Raw genomic sequence first — 22,632 nt, 5'->3', positions numbered from 1 at the left:
TTAAGTTACTTAGGGCCTCACTAAGTTGCTGAGGCTGGCTTTATCCTTGTGATCCTTCTGCCTCAGCCTTCCAAGCCACTGGGATTATAGGCATGCACCACCACACCTGGCTTATGTTAGTTTCTGAAGGATTATTTCACTGGGTATAAAATTCAAGATTAGCAAGTCTTCCTTTTTTTTTATGCCTTGAGAATATTTTTCTTTTCTTTTTTTTATTGTTGGTCGTTCAAAACATTACATAGTTCTTAATACATCATATTTCACAGTTTGATTCAAGCGGGTTATGAACTCCCAACTTTACCCCGTATACAGATTGCTGTATCACATCAGTTACCCTTCCATTGATTGACATATTGCCTTTCTAGTGTCTGATGTATTCTGCTGTCAGTCCTATTCTCTACCATCCTCCCTCCCCACCCCTCCCCTCCCCTCCCCTCCCCTTTTCTCTCTCTACCCCTTCTACTGTAAATCATTTCTTCCATTTATATTATCTTGTCTTACCCCTCCTTTCCTCTTATATATCATTTTGTATAACCCTGAGGATCGCCTTCCATTTCCATGCGATTTCCCTTCTCACTCCCTTTCCCTCCCACCTCTCATCCCTGTTTAATGTAAATCTTCTTCTCAAGCTCTTCGTCCCTACCCTGTCCTTGTTTACTCCCCTTATATCAAAGGGGTCATTTGGTATTTGTTTTTTAAAGATTGACTAGCTTCACTTAGCATAATCTGCTCTAATGCCATCCATTTCCCTCCAAATTCTATGATTTTGTCATTTTTTTAATGCAGAGTAATACTCCATTGTGTATAAATGCCACATTTTTTTTATCCATTGATCTATTGAAGGGCATCTAGGCTGATTCCATAATCTTGCTATAGTGAATTGTGCCGCTATGAACATCGATGTAGCAGTGTCCCTGTAGCATGCTCTTATTAGGTCTTTTAGGGAATAGACCGAGAAGGGGAATAGCTGGGTCAAATGGTGGTTCCATTCCCAGCTTTCCAAGAAATCTCCATACTGCTTTCCAAATTGGCTGCACCAATTTGCAGTCCCACCAGCAATGAACAAGAGTGCCCTTTTCCCCGCATCCTCTCCAGCACTTATTGTTGTTTGCAAGTCTTCCTTTTTTAAGCTTTAAAGATGCTATTGTCTTTTTTGTTTTGTATTGAAAAAAAGAATAATTAATCTTATTATTGCTCCTTTAAAGATAAACTACAGGTTGAGCATTCCTAATCTGAACATCCCAAATCTGAAATGTCCAAACTCTTAAACTTTTTAATTGTCGTGTTTTGGGTTTTGGAGCATTTCCAATTTTGTATGTTCAGATTAGGGATGCTCAACCAGTAGAATTTATGCAAACATTTTCAGAATCTGAAACACTACTGGTCCCAAGCATTTCAGATAAAGGACATTCACCCTGTATCCTTTTTTTCTTTAGCTGTTTCTAAGATTTTTCTCTCTGTTTTTGATCTTTAGGACTTTGACTATGATGTACTAGGGAAGGTTTTCTTTATATTTCTCCTTTCTCTGAGGCTCACTGAGTTTCTTGAATCTGTGAGTTAATGTCTTTTGATAGATTGGGGCAGATTCATGGCCATTATTTCTCTCACAAATGCTTCTGAACTCTTCTTCTTGTGCAAATTATATAAATGATTTGAGTTTACCTTTTGACACCAAAAGCTTTTGCACACTTTTCTGTCTTTCTCATTCCTTCTTCTTTCTAGATTTATAAAAAAAATTTATAGTAGTAGATGGACAAAATGCCTTTATTTTATTTAATTTTATATGGTGCTAAGGATTGAACCCAATGCCTCACACATGCTAAGCAAGTGCTCTGCCACTGAGCTACAGCTCCAGCCCTCTCTAGATGGTTTTATTTATTTATTTATTTATTTATTTATTTATTTATTTTAGTTTTAGGTAGAGACAATAGCTTTCTTTATGTGGTGCTGAGGATTGAACCCAGTACCTCATGCATGCTAGGCGAGCACTCTACTCCTGAGCTAAAACCCCAGCCCCTATAGATAGCTTTTATTGTCTAATTTTGGAGTTCAGTAAAGCTGCTTTCAGCTTTATATCTTCTTCTATTTAGTTTTCAATGGATTCTTAATTTCAGATATTATACTTTTATATCCTAGAATATCTATTTGATTATGCTTATATATTTCCAACACAGTTCAATTGTTTCATCTATTCATCTTTTTTGTTCTTTTTATCTTTTTACTCATTGATCATGGTTATTTTGAAATTAGCTCCTTGCTGATCTAGCTGCTTAGGACACATTGGCATACCAACTAGCTTTCACTGGTTCTTGGCATTTCAACCATCTGTATTTCTGAAAATTTATATTTCTCTTCTGTAATGTTATTGCTGATGCTGTTGTTGTTGTTGTTGTTGTTGTGTGTGTATATGTGTATGTATTTGGATAACTGCCCATGGGCTTCATGCAGGGGGGGAATTAAATCTTTGAAAATTCCTAGGAGCTCTAAGGACAGTCATGCAAGGTTTGACTTCATGTGAATATGGTACCTGGGTTATATGAGAAATCAACATATTGTTTTTCATACCAAATTATCCACATCCTTGTCAACATTTGTAGTTGACTATTATTAGGATGATAGAAGTCATCCTAATAGGTATGAAATATCATCTTATCATGGTTTTATATGCATTCATTGAACAATTAGTGAAATTAAGCATCTTTCCATATACTTATTGGTGAGTTTATATATCTTCTTTGGAGAAGTGGAGAAGTGTTTGTTGTCCTTGTCGTTGTTGTTGTTTTGCTGTGGGTTAAAGCCAGGGCCTTGCACATGCTACATAAGTACTATACCCCTGAGCTATACTGCAAGCTCCTTGCCCATTTTTAAATCAGGTTGTTTGTTGCTATTGTTATTAGTTTTTTATTTTGGATATAAATTTCTCATCATAGTGGTGAATATCTCCTTATAATTCATGGATTTCTTTCTTATTTTGTTGATAGTGTCCTTTGAAGCACAAAATTTTCAATTTTTGTGAAGTCTATTTTGCCCATTTTTTCTTTTGTCTTCTATGCCTTTGGTGTCATATCTAAAAAATTATCATCAGTTCCAATGTCATGAAGGTTTTTCCCTATTTTGTTTCTAACATTTTTAAGTTTGAACTCTTATTTTTGATCTTTAAGTCATTTTGAGTGTATTTTTGTATATAGTTAAAGTTCCAACTTCATTTTTTAGTATGGGATTAACTACTTTCCCCAATTCGATTTCTTGAAAAGACTGGTATTTCCATTGAATGGTCTTGGCACACTAATCAAAAATCATTTGAAGCTGGATGCATTTGGCACATACCTGTAATCCCAGCAGCTCAGGAGGCTGAGACAGGAGGATTGGAGTTCAAAGCCAGCCTCAGCAATGTCAGGTGCTAAACAACTCAGTGAGATCCTGTTTCTAAATAAAATATTTAAAAAGGCTGGGGATATGGCTCAGTGTTACTGAGTTACTCCAATACCAAAAAAAGAAGGAGGAGGAGGAGGAGGAGGAGGAGGAGAAGAAGAAGAATCATTCGAATCATTTGAGGTCTGGAGGCATAGCTCAGTGGTAGAGTGCTTGCTTAGTATGCATAGGCCCTGGTTTCAATCCCCAGCACTGGAAAAAAAATCATTCGACCATATATTCACAGGTTTCTTTCTGAAGAGCTATTAGGTTTTTAAGAGCTCCAGGGCACTGCAGGAATTAGCTAACCCAGTGTCTTCTTATTAGAGATATGGAACCTGAGGCCCAAAGAGAAAAAGGAGCTTTCCCTGGGTTGGTAGTTACAGAGCTGGGACACCATCCCAGGCCTAACTTCACATGTGATGCTTTCAAAAATCTAGTTGGCGGTTTGCTTTGTTTCTGAAATAGTGTTATATCAGTTATGCTTTGATGGAAGTCACAAAGGTGTTTTTCATTCTGTAGAAAACGGATGTAGCTCACCAATCCCCCTCACCATTCCTGGGGGCAGTCACTGGCAGCACCTGTGTTTTTGAGGCATTACTAGGGTGAAAATAGACCACTCCATCTATTTCATGGGTTTCCATTTGCTCTGACATTTGTTCGAAACTGTTGGAAGGGTGGTAAATATAGATACTTCCAAACACCTTCTCAGTGCCCATTTAACTTTAGCACCTACTGGCAAGGAACTTGTTCTATGGATTTTCTAGAAACTTAGGGCTTCTTTCTCCCTTGCCAACCAGCAACACAAATCTGCCTAGGCTGCCATTCCTATGATTGGCTTGGCAGGGTGTGGATTCAGGGTAAGAAAGGGGTAGTAGTAGTAGGAAGTATAAATTAGATAAAATCCCAAAGCAATATTGAAATTGTGTCATTCTTGATATAACCTATTTGGGGCTTGGGCATCTTTCAGTAGTACTAAGACACCCTTTGCTAGGAGCTGACATGCTCCCACAGAAACAGAAGACAAGATGTCTTGTAGACTTTATGGGGTGGGTGAAAAGGGGAGGCAAGGGCCTAGTGCCATGGGATTTCATGGAAAGAGGAGGAAGACTGGGCCCAGGTCCCCAGTTTGGTGAGGAGAAACATGTGAGCTAAGAAAGCAGTGGTTGTGAGGAAGTCCAAAAGAATAAATCATGGATATGCTTATGTTTTCAGGATTTAACAAAGTACATCTGGAGGGTGGTGAGTGGATTGGTTTGGATTTAACAGCAATATTTATGATAAAGAAGCATTCTTGGTAGGTTGGGCATAGTTTATTTAGTTGTCAGCAGCAGTGGTAGTCATGGTCTGCCCACCAAGATAAGAGTATATAGAAAGGAAGTCAAAGGAAAGGGTCCGAGCTATGGGGCAGGTGGAGGAAGAGAGTCTGGGACTCTCCAGCCTTTATGGATGAGAATCAGTGGTATTTTTTCCAGTTTTTAGGCTTTTGCAGAACCAGAAAATAACAGAACTGAAATTTAATATCTTGCTATGTGGCTTGGATTGTTTGTTAGTTCCAAATCTTGAATATTTGGGAGGTCTTCAGTACAAATGTGGGCATGTCAGTGGAAGCTCTGAACTTTGTGCCAGACAGACTTGAAACTCCCATGTTCACTTGGCATCCTGTCCCCCTTCTGATGCCTGTTGACCATTGCCACAGAAATCCCACGTAACCTGGTATACCTGGACACTTACTTGTTTCTTGTCTCTGAGAAAACTGACTAGAATGAATTAAAGTTGAGATTCATAAAATACAGTACATTACTTTTAAAAAGATAAAGAGGAAAAAAAAGCTCTTGGAAATAATTTTCAAGTAGAATTAGTGGGTCCCCCACCCCCAGGCATCACATGTGGATTGTAATTCTTATTCCCTGATTTGAAAGTTGAAGGGGCCCTTGAACCACATCATGTTTCCTGAATGGCAGATGGCCACTCCTGTACCATCTGTGCCCTTCATGAATGTTTTCAGTTTCCTACTTTTTTGTGAATGTTTGAGCAGAGTCCTTCAAGCCTGCTTGGACAGAATTTATGAATCTCAACTTTAATTCATTCCATTCAGTTTTTCCCCTTCAAAAACGTGTGGGGGTGGGGCTCTGCAAATGGTAAAAAATGAAGATGTCTTTGGACTTGAATTAATGAGACAGAAAAAGTTGTGCATGCTTTTAAAATAATTAGGCTAGAGTTGCCAGTTTAGTTCAGTAAAGGGAGGGTCTTCTCATTCCTCCAGAAAGGGATGGATTTTGGACTCCAGAAAGGCCTAAGGGAGGTCATCCAGTAGACATTTCCCTAGACAGGTTGAGTTATTTCAGACTTCTGACCAGAGGAAGCCCCACATCAATACCTCAGAGAGGAAACTAAGGCTACAGTGGACCCTGTCATGTTGCTGGTCTGTGGCAGAGGCCAACTCAGAACCAGGACTCCCCCATCTCAGTGAGGGACTTTCCTGGCTGGAGACAGGAAGCAGCAGAAGGGATTTGAACAGAAATGAAAAAACGTAGAAGCGGTTCTGCATGATGTCACCAGCCTCCAGCAGTCCCATCTGTTGGTTGATTGACACTCAGTCACCAAAGATGGGGGTGGGTGAATGGGAGGGAAGCGATTCCAGGTGGAGATGGTCCCTGCACCTCTAGTTCGCAAGACAGACTTGCTAACTGGTTAACTCCTTATAACCCCAGGGCATATGATAGAGGAGAAAAGAGGGCTTGAGCCACCGGCCTTCCATGGACCCCGCCCCCGCTCAATCCAGGCCAGGGGCCGGCCCCTCTCCGGCCTCCATTGGGCCAAGATAACGCCTTAAGGCCGGGTCGGGTTCCTGTTCATGCTCTGGAATTTTAAGAAGCCCAGCTGCTCCTTCCACTGAGCGCCCGCGTCCTGCTACGGAGAGCTCGCCTTTGTCTAGACAGCAGATTGGGCGAGCACTAATCCCTGTTTGGGACAGGTCTGGTGGAGGCACATCCGATTCTCTCGGGACCAACCCAGTGGCCTCTGGCTCTTAGAGCCGGGCCCTGGGGGGTGTAGGCGGCCTCCTTCAGAGGGTGAGGAGGAAGCTGGAGGAGTGAGGACTGGACACGGCGCGCCGCGCCCCTGTCGCTCTCAGGCTGAGGGTTCTGCCGGCGGAGTGTGGCTCTACTTGGTTTGGCTGCGCTGGGAGCGCGCGGGCTGGACGCTGTCCGCGGTGCTGAAGCAGCGGCCGCGGCCGGAAGGCGGGACCCCGGCCGCCGGGCTGCACACACCCAATCCGAGGACCGCCCTCCTTCTCCCCGGCTCGGCGCGGTGGTGGCAGCCGGCACTGCACCGAAATGGATTGAGAGCGCGGCGGCGGGAAGGCGGCGGCGGCGGCAGCAGCTTCAAGAGCCTCCTCAGCCTCGGGGCCGGACCCATATCCACACTCGAGAGCCCCTTGCTGGGGTGAGTTGGGGCAGGCAGAGCAGGGATGGGGCAGATGGGGAATGAGATCTCAAGCTTTCAAAATCTCTTTCCCCTTTGTAAAAAATTTTCCAGCCCTGATCTTGAGTAGCTGAGGGCTCAGAGATCTGCCCCTGTACTAACCCCAGTTTTGGGATAGAGGGCAGGCCCCCTTTGCCCTTACAAACCAGGGGACAAAGGGTTTAGCCAGAAGTCAGACAGTCAGGAGGCTTGTTCTTTTCACCCCTGAGTACAGCCCACAGCTCAGCACCAGGAAGGACTGTTTGCCCAGGCTGGTGTCACCAGGGTGAAAGCCTCCCCTCTCTGTGCAGGGGGGCTAGTCCTGGTAAGCCCAACCACTGGAATTCCACCCTGACAGAGGCCAGCCATGTTTTAGCAGAGGAGGGCAGGCTTCAGCTTTCACTGGGGCTGCAAGCAAGAAGTAAAGCCTTTTCCCTATCTCCTTGTCTCCTTAGGCACCTGGCATGCCGTGATAGGGCTTCAAGGGCAAGGGTCACTTTTGTGCACTTGGCTGTTGTAATTGAGCTGGACTAAGGCAGAGGTGCTCTGGAGTGGATACTGGGCAGGCACTCCGTGTGTGTGTGTGTGTGTGTGTGTGTGTGTGTGTGTGTGTGTGTGTGTTTTCCCAGCACGCAAAGGAGATTTTAAACTCCAGTGGTGACTGCCACAGGAAAACCCTTCTCCATCCTGCCTGTGTCTCTGCGTAAGCAGTTTGGGGTCACGCTGGGCAACTACCCAGCCAGAGGAGCCTTGGGCTTTTTTGGTTCTTAAAGCTGCCCCTTCCTGCCTTGAGCCATCCACTGAAGGGGGAGATGTGTTTAAACTTGATGGGTCACCTCTGTCTTCGATCCTACCAGCAGTCGGTTCCCATCTCCATCACCTGGCAAGGTCAGACAGATAGACTTCTTAACTCCTAGAGTGGAGGGGGGCTGCTGGGGGGGCTTTGCTGACTAGACAAAGGAATTTTGGTTGGGGAGGTGAGAGAGTCAAAAGAGTGGAGTGGAGGGACCATCCTCCAAGATCCAAGAGAGGACTAGTTCTGTTAAATTCCAATTCTTTTGATTTGCCAGTTCTAACCTAGTGGGTATAGATGAAGCTTTGGATCTTGACAGGCTCATGCTGAAGGACTGGGATGTATGTTTTGTTCTGTCTAGCCTAGGCTGTGTACATTAGAAATGACTCTGGTGGGCAGTCGCCTTGGATGATTGGATGCTTGACAGTGCTGATGAAATGGAAGCAAGGTGGAGATATGTGACATGATGTGCTGGTTTTAGGGTCAGTGTGAGCTGCAGTGGTGCTGCAGTGCTGATGGAAATACATGCCAAGAGTGTATTAGCATTAGTTTCTTAAAGCAGACCACTTGGTACCCAGGTACCATTTGTTTCTCATCAATGTTCTACAGAAAGCAAAGGTCATAACAGGGTAAGTATGATAACTGCATGTCTGACATATACTTGATTTACATTTAAAAAATTTGTAGTTGTGGATAGACAGAAGACAGAATGCCTTTATTTTATTTGTTTATTTTTATGTGGTGCTGAAGATTGAATCCAGTGTCTCACACATGCTAGGCAAGTTCTGTGCCACTGAGCTACAACCCCAGCCCAATTTACATTATTCTTGAGCACTTTTTTCCACCCCAAAGTATTTTTTACCGATTGTATAAGAACCTTGTATTTTGGCCAGATTAATGATCCCCTTTAGGGAGTGATTGTCTGGAAGGATGGCTGACTCATGACTATACTTTGACATCTTTGCTGACTTATTTCATAAAAATATGAAGTCCAAAAATATAATGGCAGCTAAACAGTAGGCCATTGGTTTTGATTTAGAAAAATAGTGTATTTGAGTTTTGTATGTCATTTGTTTTAAAAATTATATTTATAGAAAAAAGTTTTCCATAGCTAGATCAAGTTGAGAGATATATGTATATTTTTAGCAAGCTGCACACCTGTAATGTAATAAGGCTACCTATTTATATCCATAGTCTGAGCAACTTAAAACCTGCTTAATAATTAAAATGGGCTCATGTTCTCCTCTATAGTTGAAGAAGATATTACTTGAGGGTTGACCCTGGGTAATACTTAGTCCTAGATCCTATTCAAAGTCTCTGTTCAGGAATCCTGCAATTGGTTGGATTCATATGCAAGCCTGCCTTTATGTACAGTTAGAAAAAGTACATGAGAAATATGAGCAGAATCTCTCTGAATTTCTCAAGGCAGAAAATGAAGATGTCATGATGAATATTTATCAATATAATACATTTTATTTGAGGGGAAAACAATTGATCTTGCATTCCTGATAGAATAGTAGTGTTAAGGATGGTGACAACTGCCATGTAATGTCATGGAATAAAAAGAGGTTCAGCTTTACTTATTGAGACACCTGGGTTTGAATACCAATTTCAACCTCTTATTCACTGTATGCCATGCCTTAGCCTTTCTGTGCCTCAAATTTTTTATTTCTAAAATAGAGAAAGTATTACCTACCTTTATGTCAACTCTTAGCGTATGATTGGCATGTGGATTCTCAATGTTAATCTCTTGCCATAATTTACCTCCACTAGTATTAGAAGAACATGAGTGTGTTCATCCAAATCCCCTCAAATTTGTGTTTTTACTCAAAATATGAGGACCATAAAAGAACTCCAAAGCTTACCTTGGGAAAGTCTGGTCCTATTGGAGGTGGTATTCCCAAGGTGAGAACCATTCTTGGGTTGCTGTCATCCTGGGGTCTTGGCTGGCCAGCAGTGGAACTTGGGCAAAAAAAGACAAAGATACCATTTTTTTCCAGGAGGGATGAAGCCCTAATGCCTAAGGGTATAACAGGTCTCTATTCAGAGAAACCCCTTCCAGGCAAGTCTTCATGGCTGCTGTCCCTCTTGATTGATTGATTGATCAATCTCAATCTCTCTTCTTCTCCCTCTCCCACACTCTTCTCCCCACCCACTGTCTTCCTCCAGAAAAGTGTGCCTTTTCCTCCTGTTTATGTCCTTCATACCCTGTGTTAATAGTAACTGATGCTGGGTAGGTGCTGACTTTGAGTGGGCTGGCCTCTCCTACAGTCAATCAATTGTAATGACCCCATGAAGTGAGAACCATTATCATCCTTAATATACAAAATTGGAAACCAAGACTCAGAGAGGATTGGTCACAAGTGCCCCAGGTCAGACTCCAGCATGATGGAGAACTTCACACACAATCCAGTGGCATGGAGAAAGGGCCATAATGACCTTGATCTCCAATCTCAAAATTCAGTACTCTATCCTCATACTAAGGTGACAGCACCTCATTGCTAGGAGACAAGAAGAATCAGACACTAGGGCCAGTCAGGCTAGAATCACAATGGGGAGGAGTTAGTGCCTGGTACCCTCTCTTTCTGGCCTGCCAGATCATCCCATCCTCACCTAGGAACAGGGCTTGTGATCCTAGCAGCCCCAGCAGTTAACAGAACTGAAAGGTGGAAGAGCTCTTGGAAATCTACTGGGCCAGCCTTTCTTGATATGAACAAAGAGCCTGAGGTCCCGAGAAGAAATAACTCATCCATGGAGATGGGGTGTCTCTATTTCTCCTTGCAAGATAGGAGTCCCTCCCAGTGGTCTCTGCACCACAATACCTGTGGGGAGCCTGGATGTTGCTTGTGGCTCTGACAGAAAAAGCTTCCTTAGTCCAGGGACCTCTGTGGATTCTTAAGATGTCATTGGGATGGACAGATCTCTCTCTCCCTGAGTCCCTTCCTGGGAAGCAGCTCCATCTGGTCTCTGCTAGTGCATGGTTGCCATTTACAGATTACATTGATTTCCATTTCCTGGGGTGATGAGATCATTTAAATGTTATTCAGTCAAATTTCTACTTCTCATGACTTGAGACCTTTCTATAATCCTGCCTGCTGCTAACAGCTTGGGTACCAGGCATTGATATAAAAAGACATGCTTATTGCCCATAAACTTGAATTATTTACGAAGCCTGTGTGGATCTCTTATAGCTGCTTTGTACACACAGCCTGCCTCAATGGTTATTTAATGAGTATACCCATGAGCTTGCCTTTTTAATTGAGTGGCATTTCATGATGCTGAACCATGCATTGCCTTGCTCCCTGTCCTGGGTTGCCATTTCAGTTACTGGCTCCCTTCCTCTAGGTCTCCCACCCTGAACCCCAGCCTTATCTATATCTATTTTTCTCCCACATTTTCTCTGGATTCTATTCCTTCCCTTAAGTCGTGCTGCCACTGCCCTGATTCAGTTGTTCATTATCCACTGACTTTTTGCAATATCTTGCACTTGGTCATTTTCCTGCATGGAGCCCCTTTGAGAATTGCCCCCGTGTACCCCAGATAGATTACTATTTCAGGGACATAGATTCTGCTCTTGCAACTGCTCTCCTGACGAAGCTTCCATAGCCCACTACTGCCTCTGGGATGAAGGCAAATGCCTTGGCCCAGCATACAAGGCCTGTCTGCAGGCCTTGGCACAGAGCCAAGGTTTCTCATAAAGCTGGTTCTCTTTCTCTCCAATTTAGTGCTCCTTATCCTACCTGGATGTGTTTCTTTCTTCACCGACCTCCACCAGGTGTGTTTCCAGAGCTGCCTCATACAAGTTGCCTTCCTCCTCTGAACTTTCCTCCCCCTGCCTAGAGCCCAACCACTTTTGCTCAGTTGGCCATTAACAGAAACCTGAGCCTTGCTATATGTCAGGTATGGTACTGGGCATCAGTCTTGCCAAAGTGAATGCTGTGGTTTGAATTGTGTCCCTCCTCCCCTAAAAGATATGTTGAAGTTTTAACCCCATGTACTTGTGAATATGCCTTTATTTGGGGGAAAGAAAAGTATTTGCTGATAGAATCAAGTTGAAGTCATGCAGGTGGTCCCTATTGCAACATGACTGGTTTATTTATAAGAAGAGGGAAATTTGGACTCAGATGCACACAGAGAAGAAAACAGCATGTGAAGACACAGAGAGGCAAAGACCACAGGAAGACAGAGGCAGAGATTGGAGTGACATTGTTGCAAGCCAAAGATGCCTAAAGATACTGGAAACTCAAAGATGCAAGGAAGGATCCTCCCCTAGAGCATGTGGAGGAAGCATGGCCCTACTGACAGCTTGAATTTGGATTTCTTGCTTCTAAAATTGTGAGAGAATGAATTTCTGTTGTTTCAAGCCTCCTGGGTTTGGGCAGCCCTAGGAAACAAACTCAGTAAGTGCTGACCGTCACTTCCTGGCCCCCAAGGTACTGAGCTTTTTGCAGGGAGACAATCCTGATCTTTATGAGTCAGTGTGGTGAGTGTACTAAGAAAGGTAGAAAAGTGTGATGAGAACTCTGAGCAAGGCCCTTCCTCCAGGCAGCCTTCCATGCCACTCTGCTGGGGAGGCAACTAACAAGTAAGGCTCTCTGGTGGGAAAGGAGTCCCACACCCACTGTCCAGAGAGTAGCAGAACTGACCCGGAAGAAAGAAAGGCAGGTTATCTCAGGCCAGGTGAACAAAGGCAGGGGAGGGAAAGAGCAGTAGGTGGAGTCAAGGATAGAAGTAGGGAGCTCTAAGACCCTCACAGCTATTAGCTCCCAGTAGACTACAGTTTGTAAAGGAGTTTGAAGTTGAACTTGCCTACTGTTGGTATGAGGGAGTGATGGAAGGGAAATGTCAGGGAGCAGATGATATTTTCAGTAAACTGTCCCTGTGGTAACCTGGAGGATGGATCTGAAGGGGTACACGTGAAAGCTGATATCTCATAAATGAACAAGAGAGGGTAGCTGGAAAAAAGAGTGAGCATTTGCAATGATTTTGAAGGGTTTGGGGATTCATTCCATGTAGGGGCTCAAGGACAGGGAGAAACCATAGCAGCAGATCCCCCCAGGTTTCCATTTGGTATCTGGGGACAAAGAATTGTCCAGAGAGGGAAGGATTGTCATGAAGGAGCAAAGGAGTGATGTTAGGCTCTGTTGGAATCAGATAGGGGTGGGGAATGGAATCTGGGTGGCTATGGAGGTCTGAAACTTAAGAGGGAAAGACTTTATTCCTACAGATGGAGAAACATTGACAGAAAGATGGGGCCTAGAGCTATGGCTATAGACCCCATGACTTGGGCCCCAGCATGAAATGGGAAGAGAATGGAGGTGAGGATTGCCTAGTAGTGGGGACAAGAGGAGTTTTGGAGAACAGAGGGTGTGTAGCAGGAGGACCAGGAAGCAGAGGGCTTCAAAGGGGGTGGTTGATATGACTCAGGCCTTCTACAAAGAAAGGCCTTAGGCTTCATTCATATAGTGCCACTGGATTCAGGGATGACTTTAAGCTACAGTGCACCTGTCATTTCTTGCCTTTTCCTATGTCTTCTGTCAAAATTGCCTACAAAACCCTCTTTCTATTTCTGACACCTTTCCAGACTATGCTGCCCAGAGCAGACCTGGTAAGGTAAATACAAGTAGATGCCCAAACACCCCCATAGGTCTCTCTCTCGGGCCTCATGCCTGAGCCACAGCCATTACTCTGAAGGTCACTGGTGCCTATGTCCATGAGCTTCTGCCAACAGCCTAGAAGCTGCGGGTGGGGTAAGACCTACAGCATGATTGGATAAAAAGTACTTGAACCCTTCTTTGCTCCCCACACCTGGTTGCAGCTGTGTCCCTTCTTTGCAGGGCCCGTCACCATGGGCGGCTCTGCTCCTCTGCCTCATGGGGATTGTGCCACGGGTACGCCAAATGATCCAGCCTCTCTATGATTGCTGCCTGCCAGGTTGGTTTGTGTGCACTGATGTGGTGGCTTCTCTGATGTGACTTCTGGGCCTTCCTGCCCCCAAACTCACTCATTAAACACCCTCCTTATGCCTGATCTTCCACTGTTAGAGAATCCTTTGTAAGGTGTCTTGAGCAGGAATTGAGTTGAGCATATTCTTCCCATTGTAATTTATTGAGAAATTACATTCAGTTAGGAAATATAAGATTGTAAACTATCTAATTGATTCTATAATATATAAAATAAAATTTAGTCATCTTTCATCACCTCCCTGCATCTTACCCTCCTCCAAGAGACATGCACACCAATTTGTTAAAATGGTGCTTTTCCAGATCTTTACAAAGCCTTATAAGGACATGCACACCCACACATACATAAATACATAAATGAGATCATTTTGTACATACTGGTAGGGATCTTGCTTTCTCCTTGACCAAAATATATTTTTGAGATCTTCAGATGATTTAAATAGGCCTATATCTCCTTTTAAAAATAATGGCATAGAATTCTATAGTGGATATTGTCCATCCAGTGATTTCCCTCTGGATGGACAATTAGGTTTTTTACACTTATTACTATTACAAAGAGTGTTGTAGTAACCTTCTTTTATATGTGTGTGGTTTTCTATAGCAAGGATTCCTAGGAGTGCAATTGCTAAGAAAGACATACACACGACAAATATCAACAGACACTATCAAATTATCAGCCAAAAAGAATGTATAAATGTGTATCTCCCAACAGTGTGTATTGTCAACTAATATTATTACTCTATCATTCTTTTCACTGTAACTCTGATAGTAAACAGAGGCATTTCCTTGCTCTGTTTTTCATTTCCTTATTACCCCTGATACAAAATACTTTGATCTGCTTTTTGACTGATTGTATGCATTTTGTGATTTGTACATTCATACCTGTTATCACCTAACTCTTTGCATACTTGTGGGTCTTTATACTGATTTGTAGAAGCTCATTCTAGTTCTGATTATATCTTCTTTGCTGTTTATATATTTTTCAGATATCTTCTCTTTGTTGCTTACCTTTTAACTGTTTAATGGTGGCTGAGGTGGTGTGGAATTTTGAAATGTTTATGTTGTAAGATCTACCAATCAGAGATTATTTTTAATGGGAGGGGGGAGGTATGGAGCTTGGAGGCTTAAAGTATTACATTCTTGACCCTTCTCTGGTCTTTGATTTCTCTTTCACTGTGAACAAAACCCTCAACTTCCATTTTTGCCAGCTACATAGCAGCACTGTCCATCCTGCCCAAACTCATTCTAGCTGCCACGAGCATCAAGAGAGAAGCTGTCTTTGACCAGGCTTCATAGTTATTCTAAACTTCACAATTAAACTAATTCCTTAATGGACATTGAGTTTAACTCTGCTATGGCAGGCCTTGACTAGGGAAGTGATTTGGGGGATGCCTAGCACCCTGCCCCTGATGTGGTTCATTTTTCCTAGGCAAGTCAAGTGTCTGTGTGGACAATGTCATCATCATGGCTTTGAAAGCTAAGAAAGTGTCTTAGCTCAGGGTGCCATAACAAAATACCACAGGCTGGGCAGCTTAAACAACAGATTTTTTTTCCTCTCAGTTCTGGATACTAGAAGTCCAAGATCAAGTCAGGTTTGGTTTCTTCTCTTCTTAGCTTGCAGATAGCTGCTTCTTTGCTGTGTCTTCACATGGTCATTCTTCAGTCTGTATTTCCATGGCCTAATCTCTCTCTTTTCTTTTCATTAAACATTTTATTTTAACACTGACAGATTTGCACACATTTGTGAAAAAGAATAGGGATTCCCTGTACCCTTTACCTAGTTTTTCTAAAAGTGACAGTATAACATCACAACCAAGGTTCTGGCACTGATACAGTGAAGAGACAGAATAGTTCCCTTATAAGGACACCAGTCAAACTGAATTAGGACCTCCATGTCTTCATTTTGTCTTAATTGTCTCTGAAAGTTGCACTGTGAAGTGCTGGGGGTTTGGACTTCAACATGGGAATTTGGAGGCATACAGCTCAGCCGAGAGAGAGAGAGAGAGAGAGAGAGAGAGAGAGAGAGAGAGAGAGAGAGAGAGAGAGAGAGAATGTACGAGCACATTCTGTCTAGGTGAGAATGGAGGAAGTAAGGCTTTGAGAGTCTCCTATACTTGTTTAAAGTTACCTGGGGAGCAGACTCATCCATTTGATTCCAAGGCCCAGACCTTCCCAGGGTGGCCTGACTGGTGTCAAACCTGTTTGGGCCCACTCCCCTGGCTTCTGCTTTCTGGTTGCTAATCCATGTGCCTACCTTTCCAGGGTCTCAGAACTCATGTTCTCGGAACAAGGTACCTACTCCTTGCAGGCTCTTTTCTTTTTCCTTTTTCCCCTTGGGATAGAGTTTCAAATTATAATTCAGTTGAATGAATGTAGCTTGTTACATTTTTCATCACTTTGGGAGAGATTGCACAGGAAGAATATTTGGAATAAAGGAAATTACCCAGTGATTTCACAGCCTCACAAAACTGCTTTTGATTTTTGCACATTCCTTCCTCTTCCCTCCTCTTTGCATGTGCTTATATTTCCCATCTTTGGCATCCTGGTAAGCATGGTACTTCATACTCTGCCTTTCTCACCCCACATTATAGCTAACACTTTCTCCATCTTTATAATGGTAATTTTAATGGCTGCATAGTATTCCATGGAGTTGATGTCCTCTAATGTTTTGAATCATCTGTCAATTGTTGAACACTTGAGTTTCCTATTTGTGCTATTTTAGATAATGATGCCATGAATGTCTTTGTACAAAAGCTTTTTGCTTTTCCTGAATTGCTTCCTGAGGGGAAATTCTCAGGAGTCAGATTATTGAGTTAAGGGTGGCAGCAGCAATATGAACTGTCCCTTTATGGAATGAGCATTCTGATGTTCCATGCCATCAATATGTAAGCTCAACAGCTTTCTTATAAACTCACCAGCAATAGATATTAATAAGTAAATACATTTTGACCATTTTAATGTACTTTGAAAGGGTATATCAGAGCTGTTAATTTGTGTTGCTTTAATAAGCAGCAAAAGAGGGGGAACATTCTGCAGTAGGTTTATATTTTTAATTCCTTTGGTTATCATTTTCTTTCCTTTTTTTTTTTTTTTTTTTTTAAGAATTTAGCTTTCCGGCTGGAGCTGTAGCTTAGTGGTAGAACACCTGCCTTGTACATGTGAAGTACTAGTTTCAATCCTCAGCACCATATAAAAATCAATAAATAAAGATATTTTGTCCATGTACAACTAAATAAATATTTTAAAAATAAGAATTTAGCCTTTATTTTATTGTCGTTGTTGGTTTTGTGGTGCTGAGGATAGAACTCAGGGCCTCATCAATGCTAGGCAAGTGCTCTGCCTCTGAACCACAACCCCAGCCCCTCATTTTATTTTATTTTTTAAAATATTTTTTTAGTTATAGATGGACACAATATCTTTATTTTATTTATTTATTTTTTTATGTGATGTTTAAGATTGATCTCAGCGCCTCACTCTTGTGAGGCAAGCGTTCTATCACTGAGCTACAACCCAGCCCTCATTTTTTTTTTTAAGGAATAATTGAGGTCTAAAACATGAACAATAATCCCTTAGGAATTTCAGCTCTTTAATTATCTTAAGGGAGTTCTTGGTGAAAGTACTATTTAGACTCAAACAAGCAAAAGGCCTTTAAGTTAATAACTGACTTAAATAATCAAATGGGGCCAGGCAGAGGTCAGTGTCCTTTAAGCTGCTGGGTGGGGCTGACCCCTCCAGGTGACCCAACCCACAGGAAGACAGCCCCTTCCAAATGCACAGCAGGATTCTAGTGCAGGACCTTGCTTTCCCCAGGACAAAGCCTGCAGAGAGGCAGCCTCCACCTCTTCTGCTGCCCCTAATAGCAGAGGGCACTTGTGGACAGATTCCAGCCAAGGCACCAAGCCTTGCTTTTCCTTTTTTCAAACTGACTTGAATGGTGTGCTTTCTCCTAATCCTATTTTTTAAAATCTAAATAATCAATGATAAATTGAATTTTTCCCTCAGAAGCTTATTTTAATTGCCTAGCAACCTATGATCATAAATTGCTCTTGAATTAATTATTGGCTTCAGTAGAAAATCATTTATTAATGAGGATGGCATTCAGCACCTATGCATGGCTATTCTTAGAACACTGCTGCTTTCAAACCCTTCATTCTTGATCTAGCTCCACAGGGAACATGCATGCCTGACAGACCCTTGGAGAACTTGATTCTCTAGACCCACATGGAGCAGATCAATGCCTTTCCATGGTAGGTCCCAGGCCCTCATCAGTGATAAACCTGAGGCCTGGAGGGGGAGACACACATCCCCAAATTATAGTGGCTGAGGGCTATCACCAACTCAGGTCAGGAAGCTACCACTGGGTCTTGCTCCACAGGACTCTCAAGCCCATCTTCACCTCTTCACCAAGGTTAGGGCACAGGTGCAGAGGAAAAGGGGGGCTGCAAGGTGTGGTGTGTGCCAGAGATACAGACTCCAGGCAGAAGCAATGGCACTTGGGAAGGTAGGATGGTGGTGTGGTTTGATTGACTGGGTCAAATAGAGCTCTTAGTGAGTGATTAAGCTGCTTTCATCAGTCAGTTAATTGATCTTGTCATCCTGTGCCCATTTATTCTTTGTTCACCTACCATGTGCCTGGTCACCTCGAGGCTAAGAATGGTGGCAAAAGGTCACAGTCTCTGCTCTCAAAGAGTTAACAGTCTTGTGTGGGAAATAGAAAAATAAATAAGAACCCCATTAGGCTGTGCTGTGTCCTGGAAAAGTAAGAAGCTCAGAGCATTCTGGAAGCCCAGATTTGAGGAAATTCACCTGTGATCCTATTATTTTAGTATATCCATACATGCATAGTTTTTACTCGGTTATAATAATATTGTGGATTTTCCTTTTTTTCCCCTCTCAATATTTTGTTTTCAAGTTATTTCTGCAGAGGCATCACCTATATAGGTTCGAATGACTCCATGGTATTCCATGAAGTTGATGAAATAACCATTCACCTGCTGTTGGAATCTTAGGTTGCTTCTAGGATTTTGCAACAAATGGCATTGAGTACTGAGTGTTTTGCTTCTTTCCCATTGTGCACTTGTGATGATCCATTTTGTCACACTGGGCTGCAGTTGTAGAGTACTTGTGGTTCTTACTGCACTGCCATGTAGCCCCCAAAGGCCTTGTGCTGATTCCTGGGATTTCCATAGTACCTGGGGGATTTGTTTCTCTATTGCTTCCAGTATTGAATAATAGAGCTCAGGTAGGATGTGACAAGGAAACTGGCTACTGTAGACAGAAGAGAAACTAAAGACTTTGAGTTGAACAGATTAGCTGCCCTTGATGTAGGTTCAGATAGAAGCTAAGAGGGAGGGTTGCAGCTGCCTCTAGGGTTGCCAGCTCAGAGTATTTGGCATAAGTGGACCTCAAGAAGGTCTCAGAGTTGGTGCACTCAGTTTTAGGTCACATTGAGGGTGCCTGGGGACCAGAACCTGGAGCTTTTCAAGAGTCACTTGGGATGCATTAGGGCAGATGGGGTGCAGGAGTGGCTCTGGGGCTCAGCCTCACCTACACAGGGTGGGAGGGGACCATGCAGGATCAGGGAAGCTAGTAGAGCAGCTAGAATTACCCAGAAGTCATCTTATGCTCTCTTTGCCTTCTTTGCTGTTTGGTTAATTAAGACTTTTCAGGTAATATCTTCTTGAAGGACAAACTGGCATTCTTCTTGATGACAGTTCAACTAAGCTGAAGACTTTTAAGTATTTTGCATGAGCAGAATCTGATAATTTTTTATGTGACTTACAGCGTAAAATAATTATTTAGAAAGTGGAAATTTGTGTATGTGTGTGTGGTTTAGTGGGACTAAATGATATTCTTTCGAATTTTTTCTTGACCATTTCACTTGCTTTCCTGGTTGTCTTTTGTTCCCTAACTTCTCAGGTACACTGCTGTAAGGGGGGCTGGTGGTGGCTCTGGGATCACTAGTTGTGAAGCCAGGCATGCAATACTGAGCTTCTCTGCCCTTCCCTCCCTCAGCTTTCAATACCGTGGGCACAGACCTGCATTACATAGATTCTTCCAGTTTCCAAATTCCATGATATCATAGTGTCTGGTTAAATATCCTGGGTTGGGTTTATTCCTGCATATGCTAATCCTCAAAAAATTGCTGGGCACAGCAGCATGTAACTGTAGTCATAGCTATTTGAGAGGCTGAGGTGGGAGGATTACTTGAGCTCAGAAGTTCAAGACCAGCCTGGGCAATATGGGTTAGACCTCGTAAAAAAAACATCACCTGTATGTTTGGAACATTTTCTCAAAGCATTTTCTTATGAGACCTCTGGTTGTACATGAAAAGGAGTATCATGCTTAAAGGACCCCACAGAGCAGGGTTAAGAATTTGGCCTCTCAGAACAGGCAGCTTCCCTGGGCAACTCTCATAACCCTGGGTAAGTCACTCTCCCTAACAGCCTTAGTATCTTTATCTGTATAAAAAGTGTGTGTGTGGGGATGTTGGTGGAACCTCCCTAACAAGGCTCTTTTATGAGGATTGAGTGAGTGAATGGCGCAGCCCAGTGCTTGATGTCCAGTCAGCACTTCATTTATGGGAACCATTTCCATCATTATTATGCTTTTCATTTTGTAGCCAGAAAACCAAAGCCCAAAATGGTTTAATGCTTTATATCCCCTGGGCCAGTACTCTCACGTAATTGCTAAGGATTAATTCTCTCAGTTGCTTCAAAAGCCTGGAAGGAATTATTGACCCAGCACCACCTTCCCTAAGTCTGTTAGACATTAAAACAGGAGCTCTGTTGTGTACTTGAAAATCCTTTAAATTGGGGAAAATTGGTTCTGTTTCAATAAATTACATTTGATAAATCCCATTGACTTTGTTCTGTGAGGTGGCAGTATAGGGAAGGGAATTATTAGGAATGGAGCAATGGCAAAACCCAGTCCTGGGGCTCAGATTACATAGTTCTGTGGGAAAGACAAGACAAAATCCAGGCAGAGTGGTAGGAACCCCACAGTGCTAGGATTGCCTGGTAGCCACAGGTGTGTTTAAGCCAGGACATCAGGGTAGCAGAAGCAGAGAGAGGGAGGGAGGGAAGGGAAATAGACGGATGATGAGGTCATAACATCATGGATATGTGGGGAGATGAAGAACACTGAGTGGGGGAGAAACACTGAACATCTCTAGGGCTGTTGTACTAAGCTTGGAACGCGGGCAGCCAGAGCAGGAGCAGGGTAATTTGCTGGGAGGATTTGTAGGAGTCCACACACGAGCAAGAAGCCTGGGGGCAGCAGTGGGGTGGTGAGGAATAATGTGATCCTGGCTGTATTAGGTGGTACAGCCCTCAAGATGTGCTGACCAAGTGAATGTGATTCCAAGAGGAGCCAAGGATGACTCCAAAGTTTCTGGCCTGAGCAACTGGGAAGATGGATGTTGCTGCCACTAGCTCAGGGCAAAGGATTGAAGCAAAAGTTCAGGATCACAGGGAGCTCAGATTTGGACAGTTTGTGATGCTCATCAGACATGGAGAAGTCATGCAGGCAGCTGGCCAGGGGGCCTATGTTCAGAGAGGTCTGAGCAGAGACAGATATCCCCAGATATCTTAGGGATATTAACAGCCCTTAGGGAGCCTGGTTCCCTGGGGCTCTGCCTGTTGCTATAGTCTTGGAAGGCAGCCAGGTGGCTGCAGGTGGCACTGGTTTATCAAACCATCAACCGTTGCAGCAGGTTAAAAGGTGATCAGATCCCAGAGGTCACCTTCGTTTCCTTGATTTATCGTTAGAACCCCATTTCCCACGTGCGCCTGGATCTCAAGGGCATACTTAACTTCGAAAAAAAGCAAGCCAAGCGTGGTGCTGCAGGGGGCGGCACCTTAGCTCGAATTTTCGCGTTCAAGTGTGACGTCGAAATGGGAAGCCCTCCCTACACCCAGGGCTCTGGGTGCCCGCGGGGTCGCACGGGCAAACAAGCTGCGTTCTCAGGAGAAGAGATGGGGGGGGGGGGGAGGCCATGCTGCTGCTCGCGTTTGGCTGGGCACCCGTGGCGCCGATAGAGTTAACGGGCTCGTGCACCGGGCGGCACTGGTGCATTGTGGTAACGCGGCGCTGGGACCCGCGAGTGCCCGCCGCCTCCGCCAGGCGGCCCGCCGAGCTGAGCGTGCATCCGTGCGAGCCCCCGGGGCCCGGCGCCATGTAGCGACCGGCCACTCGGAGGCCACCCCGCCGCGGGGATGAAAGGACGCGGCTGCTGGGAGACGGCCTCCGTGCGCTCCTTCTGCAGCTCTGGCTGCCTGAATAAATTTAAGAAGGGTTAGTGCTGCCCGGCTTCGGCCGGGCTCCCCGCTCACACACGCACGCCCGGCGCCAGGTTTTGCTGCATGATCAATCCACGCGAGCCTCTGATGTCACTCCCTCGCGGAGTGGGGAGCGCGGGGAACCTCGGGGAACCCGTCATCCCGCACTCCGCCAGGATGCGCTCCGCACTGGCTTCACGCGCGGCGCATTTTGGAAAAGGGATTTGCGGCTAGAGATGTTGTGCGGTTCGATTAACCTCTGCAAAAACGAAATACAATCCAGATCTTTCTGGAAAGAGGGAGAAGGAGCGGTCGTGCTTAGCCCATCCACCTACCTTTTCTTCGTTAGTCTGACTGATACCCGCATTCCCCTAGGGCCTCATGGCCCTGGGGCGCAGTCAGAAGTGCGGCTTTGCCCAGAAGGACCTTTTCCTGGAGCTTCTTAGGTGTTGGCTTTGCTTACTGCATGACCCTCCTCTGGCGCGGCTGTCTGGGTTTGAGGAAAGGCCAACCCTGAGGATGCTTCCCCATCCCATGGATAACTGCCCAAGAGCCCTTTCTTAGCGTTAAGGGGTTAACAGTTGTCTTAAGGTAAAGCCTTGCAGACTCTTACTTGCAATTCATGATGCTTGAAACCTTCTTTATTGGAGATTTTGGCATGAGTTAAACTTGCTATGTTTACTTTGGTGAGCATTTCTGCTATAATTTGAATCTGTAGGGA

The 22,632-nt window shown here is 44.0% G+C and overlaps 1 protein-coding gene across 12 annotated transcripts in view; it reads left to right on the top strand.

Moving 5' to 3' along the window:
- The window catches only part of Osbp2 (oxysterol binding protein 2), a 181,096-nt gene that overhangs the window by 85,263 nt on the left and 73,201 nt on the right, over positions 1–22,632 (top strand). For 2 of the 12 annotated variants that reach the window (XM_078039594.1, XM_078039596.1), the window contains exon 1: positions 6,225–6,858. The exons of 4 other annotated variants lie outside the window; for them this stretch is intronic. Coding sequence is in view for 3 of the 8 variants with exons in the window: in XM_021719844.3 (XP_021575519.1) it covers positions 21,849–21,927 (79 nt within the window). In the remaining 5 variants the exon portion in view is untranslated. Of the gene's footprint in view, positions 1–6,224; positions 6,859–7,524; positions 7,765–7,850; positions 8,299–13,506; positions 13,604–21,776; positions 21,928–22,632 lie in introns of those variants that run through there. 6 more of the 12 variants (XM_078039597.1, XM_021719845.3, XM_040292028.2 and 3 more) reach the window with 5 other exon arrangements.

Source organism: Ictidomys tridecemlineatus, chromosome 2 (assembly GCF_052094955.1).
Source record: "Ictidomys tridecemlineatus isolate mIctTri1 chromosome 2, mIctTri1.hap1, whole genome shotgun sequence".
NCBI classification, from domain to species: Eukaryota; Metazoa; Chordata; class Mammalia; order Rodentia; family Sciuridae; genus Ictidomys; species Ictidomys tridecemlineatus.
The sequence above is the reverse complement of the archived record's forward strand: the minus strand, read 5'-3'. Positions and strand labels throughout refer to the sequence as shown.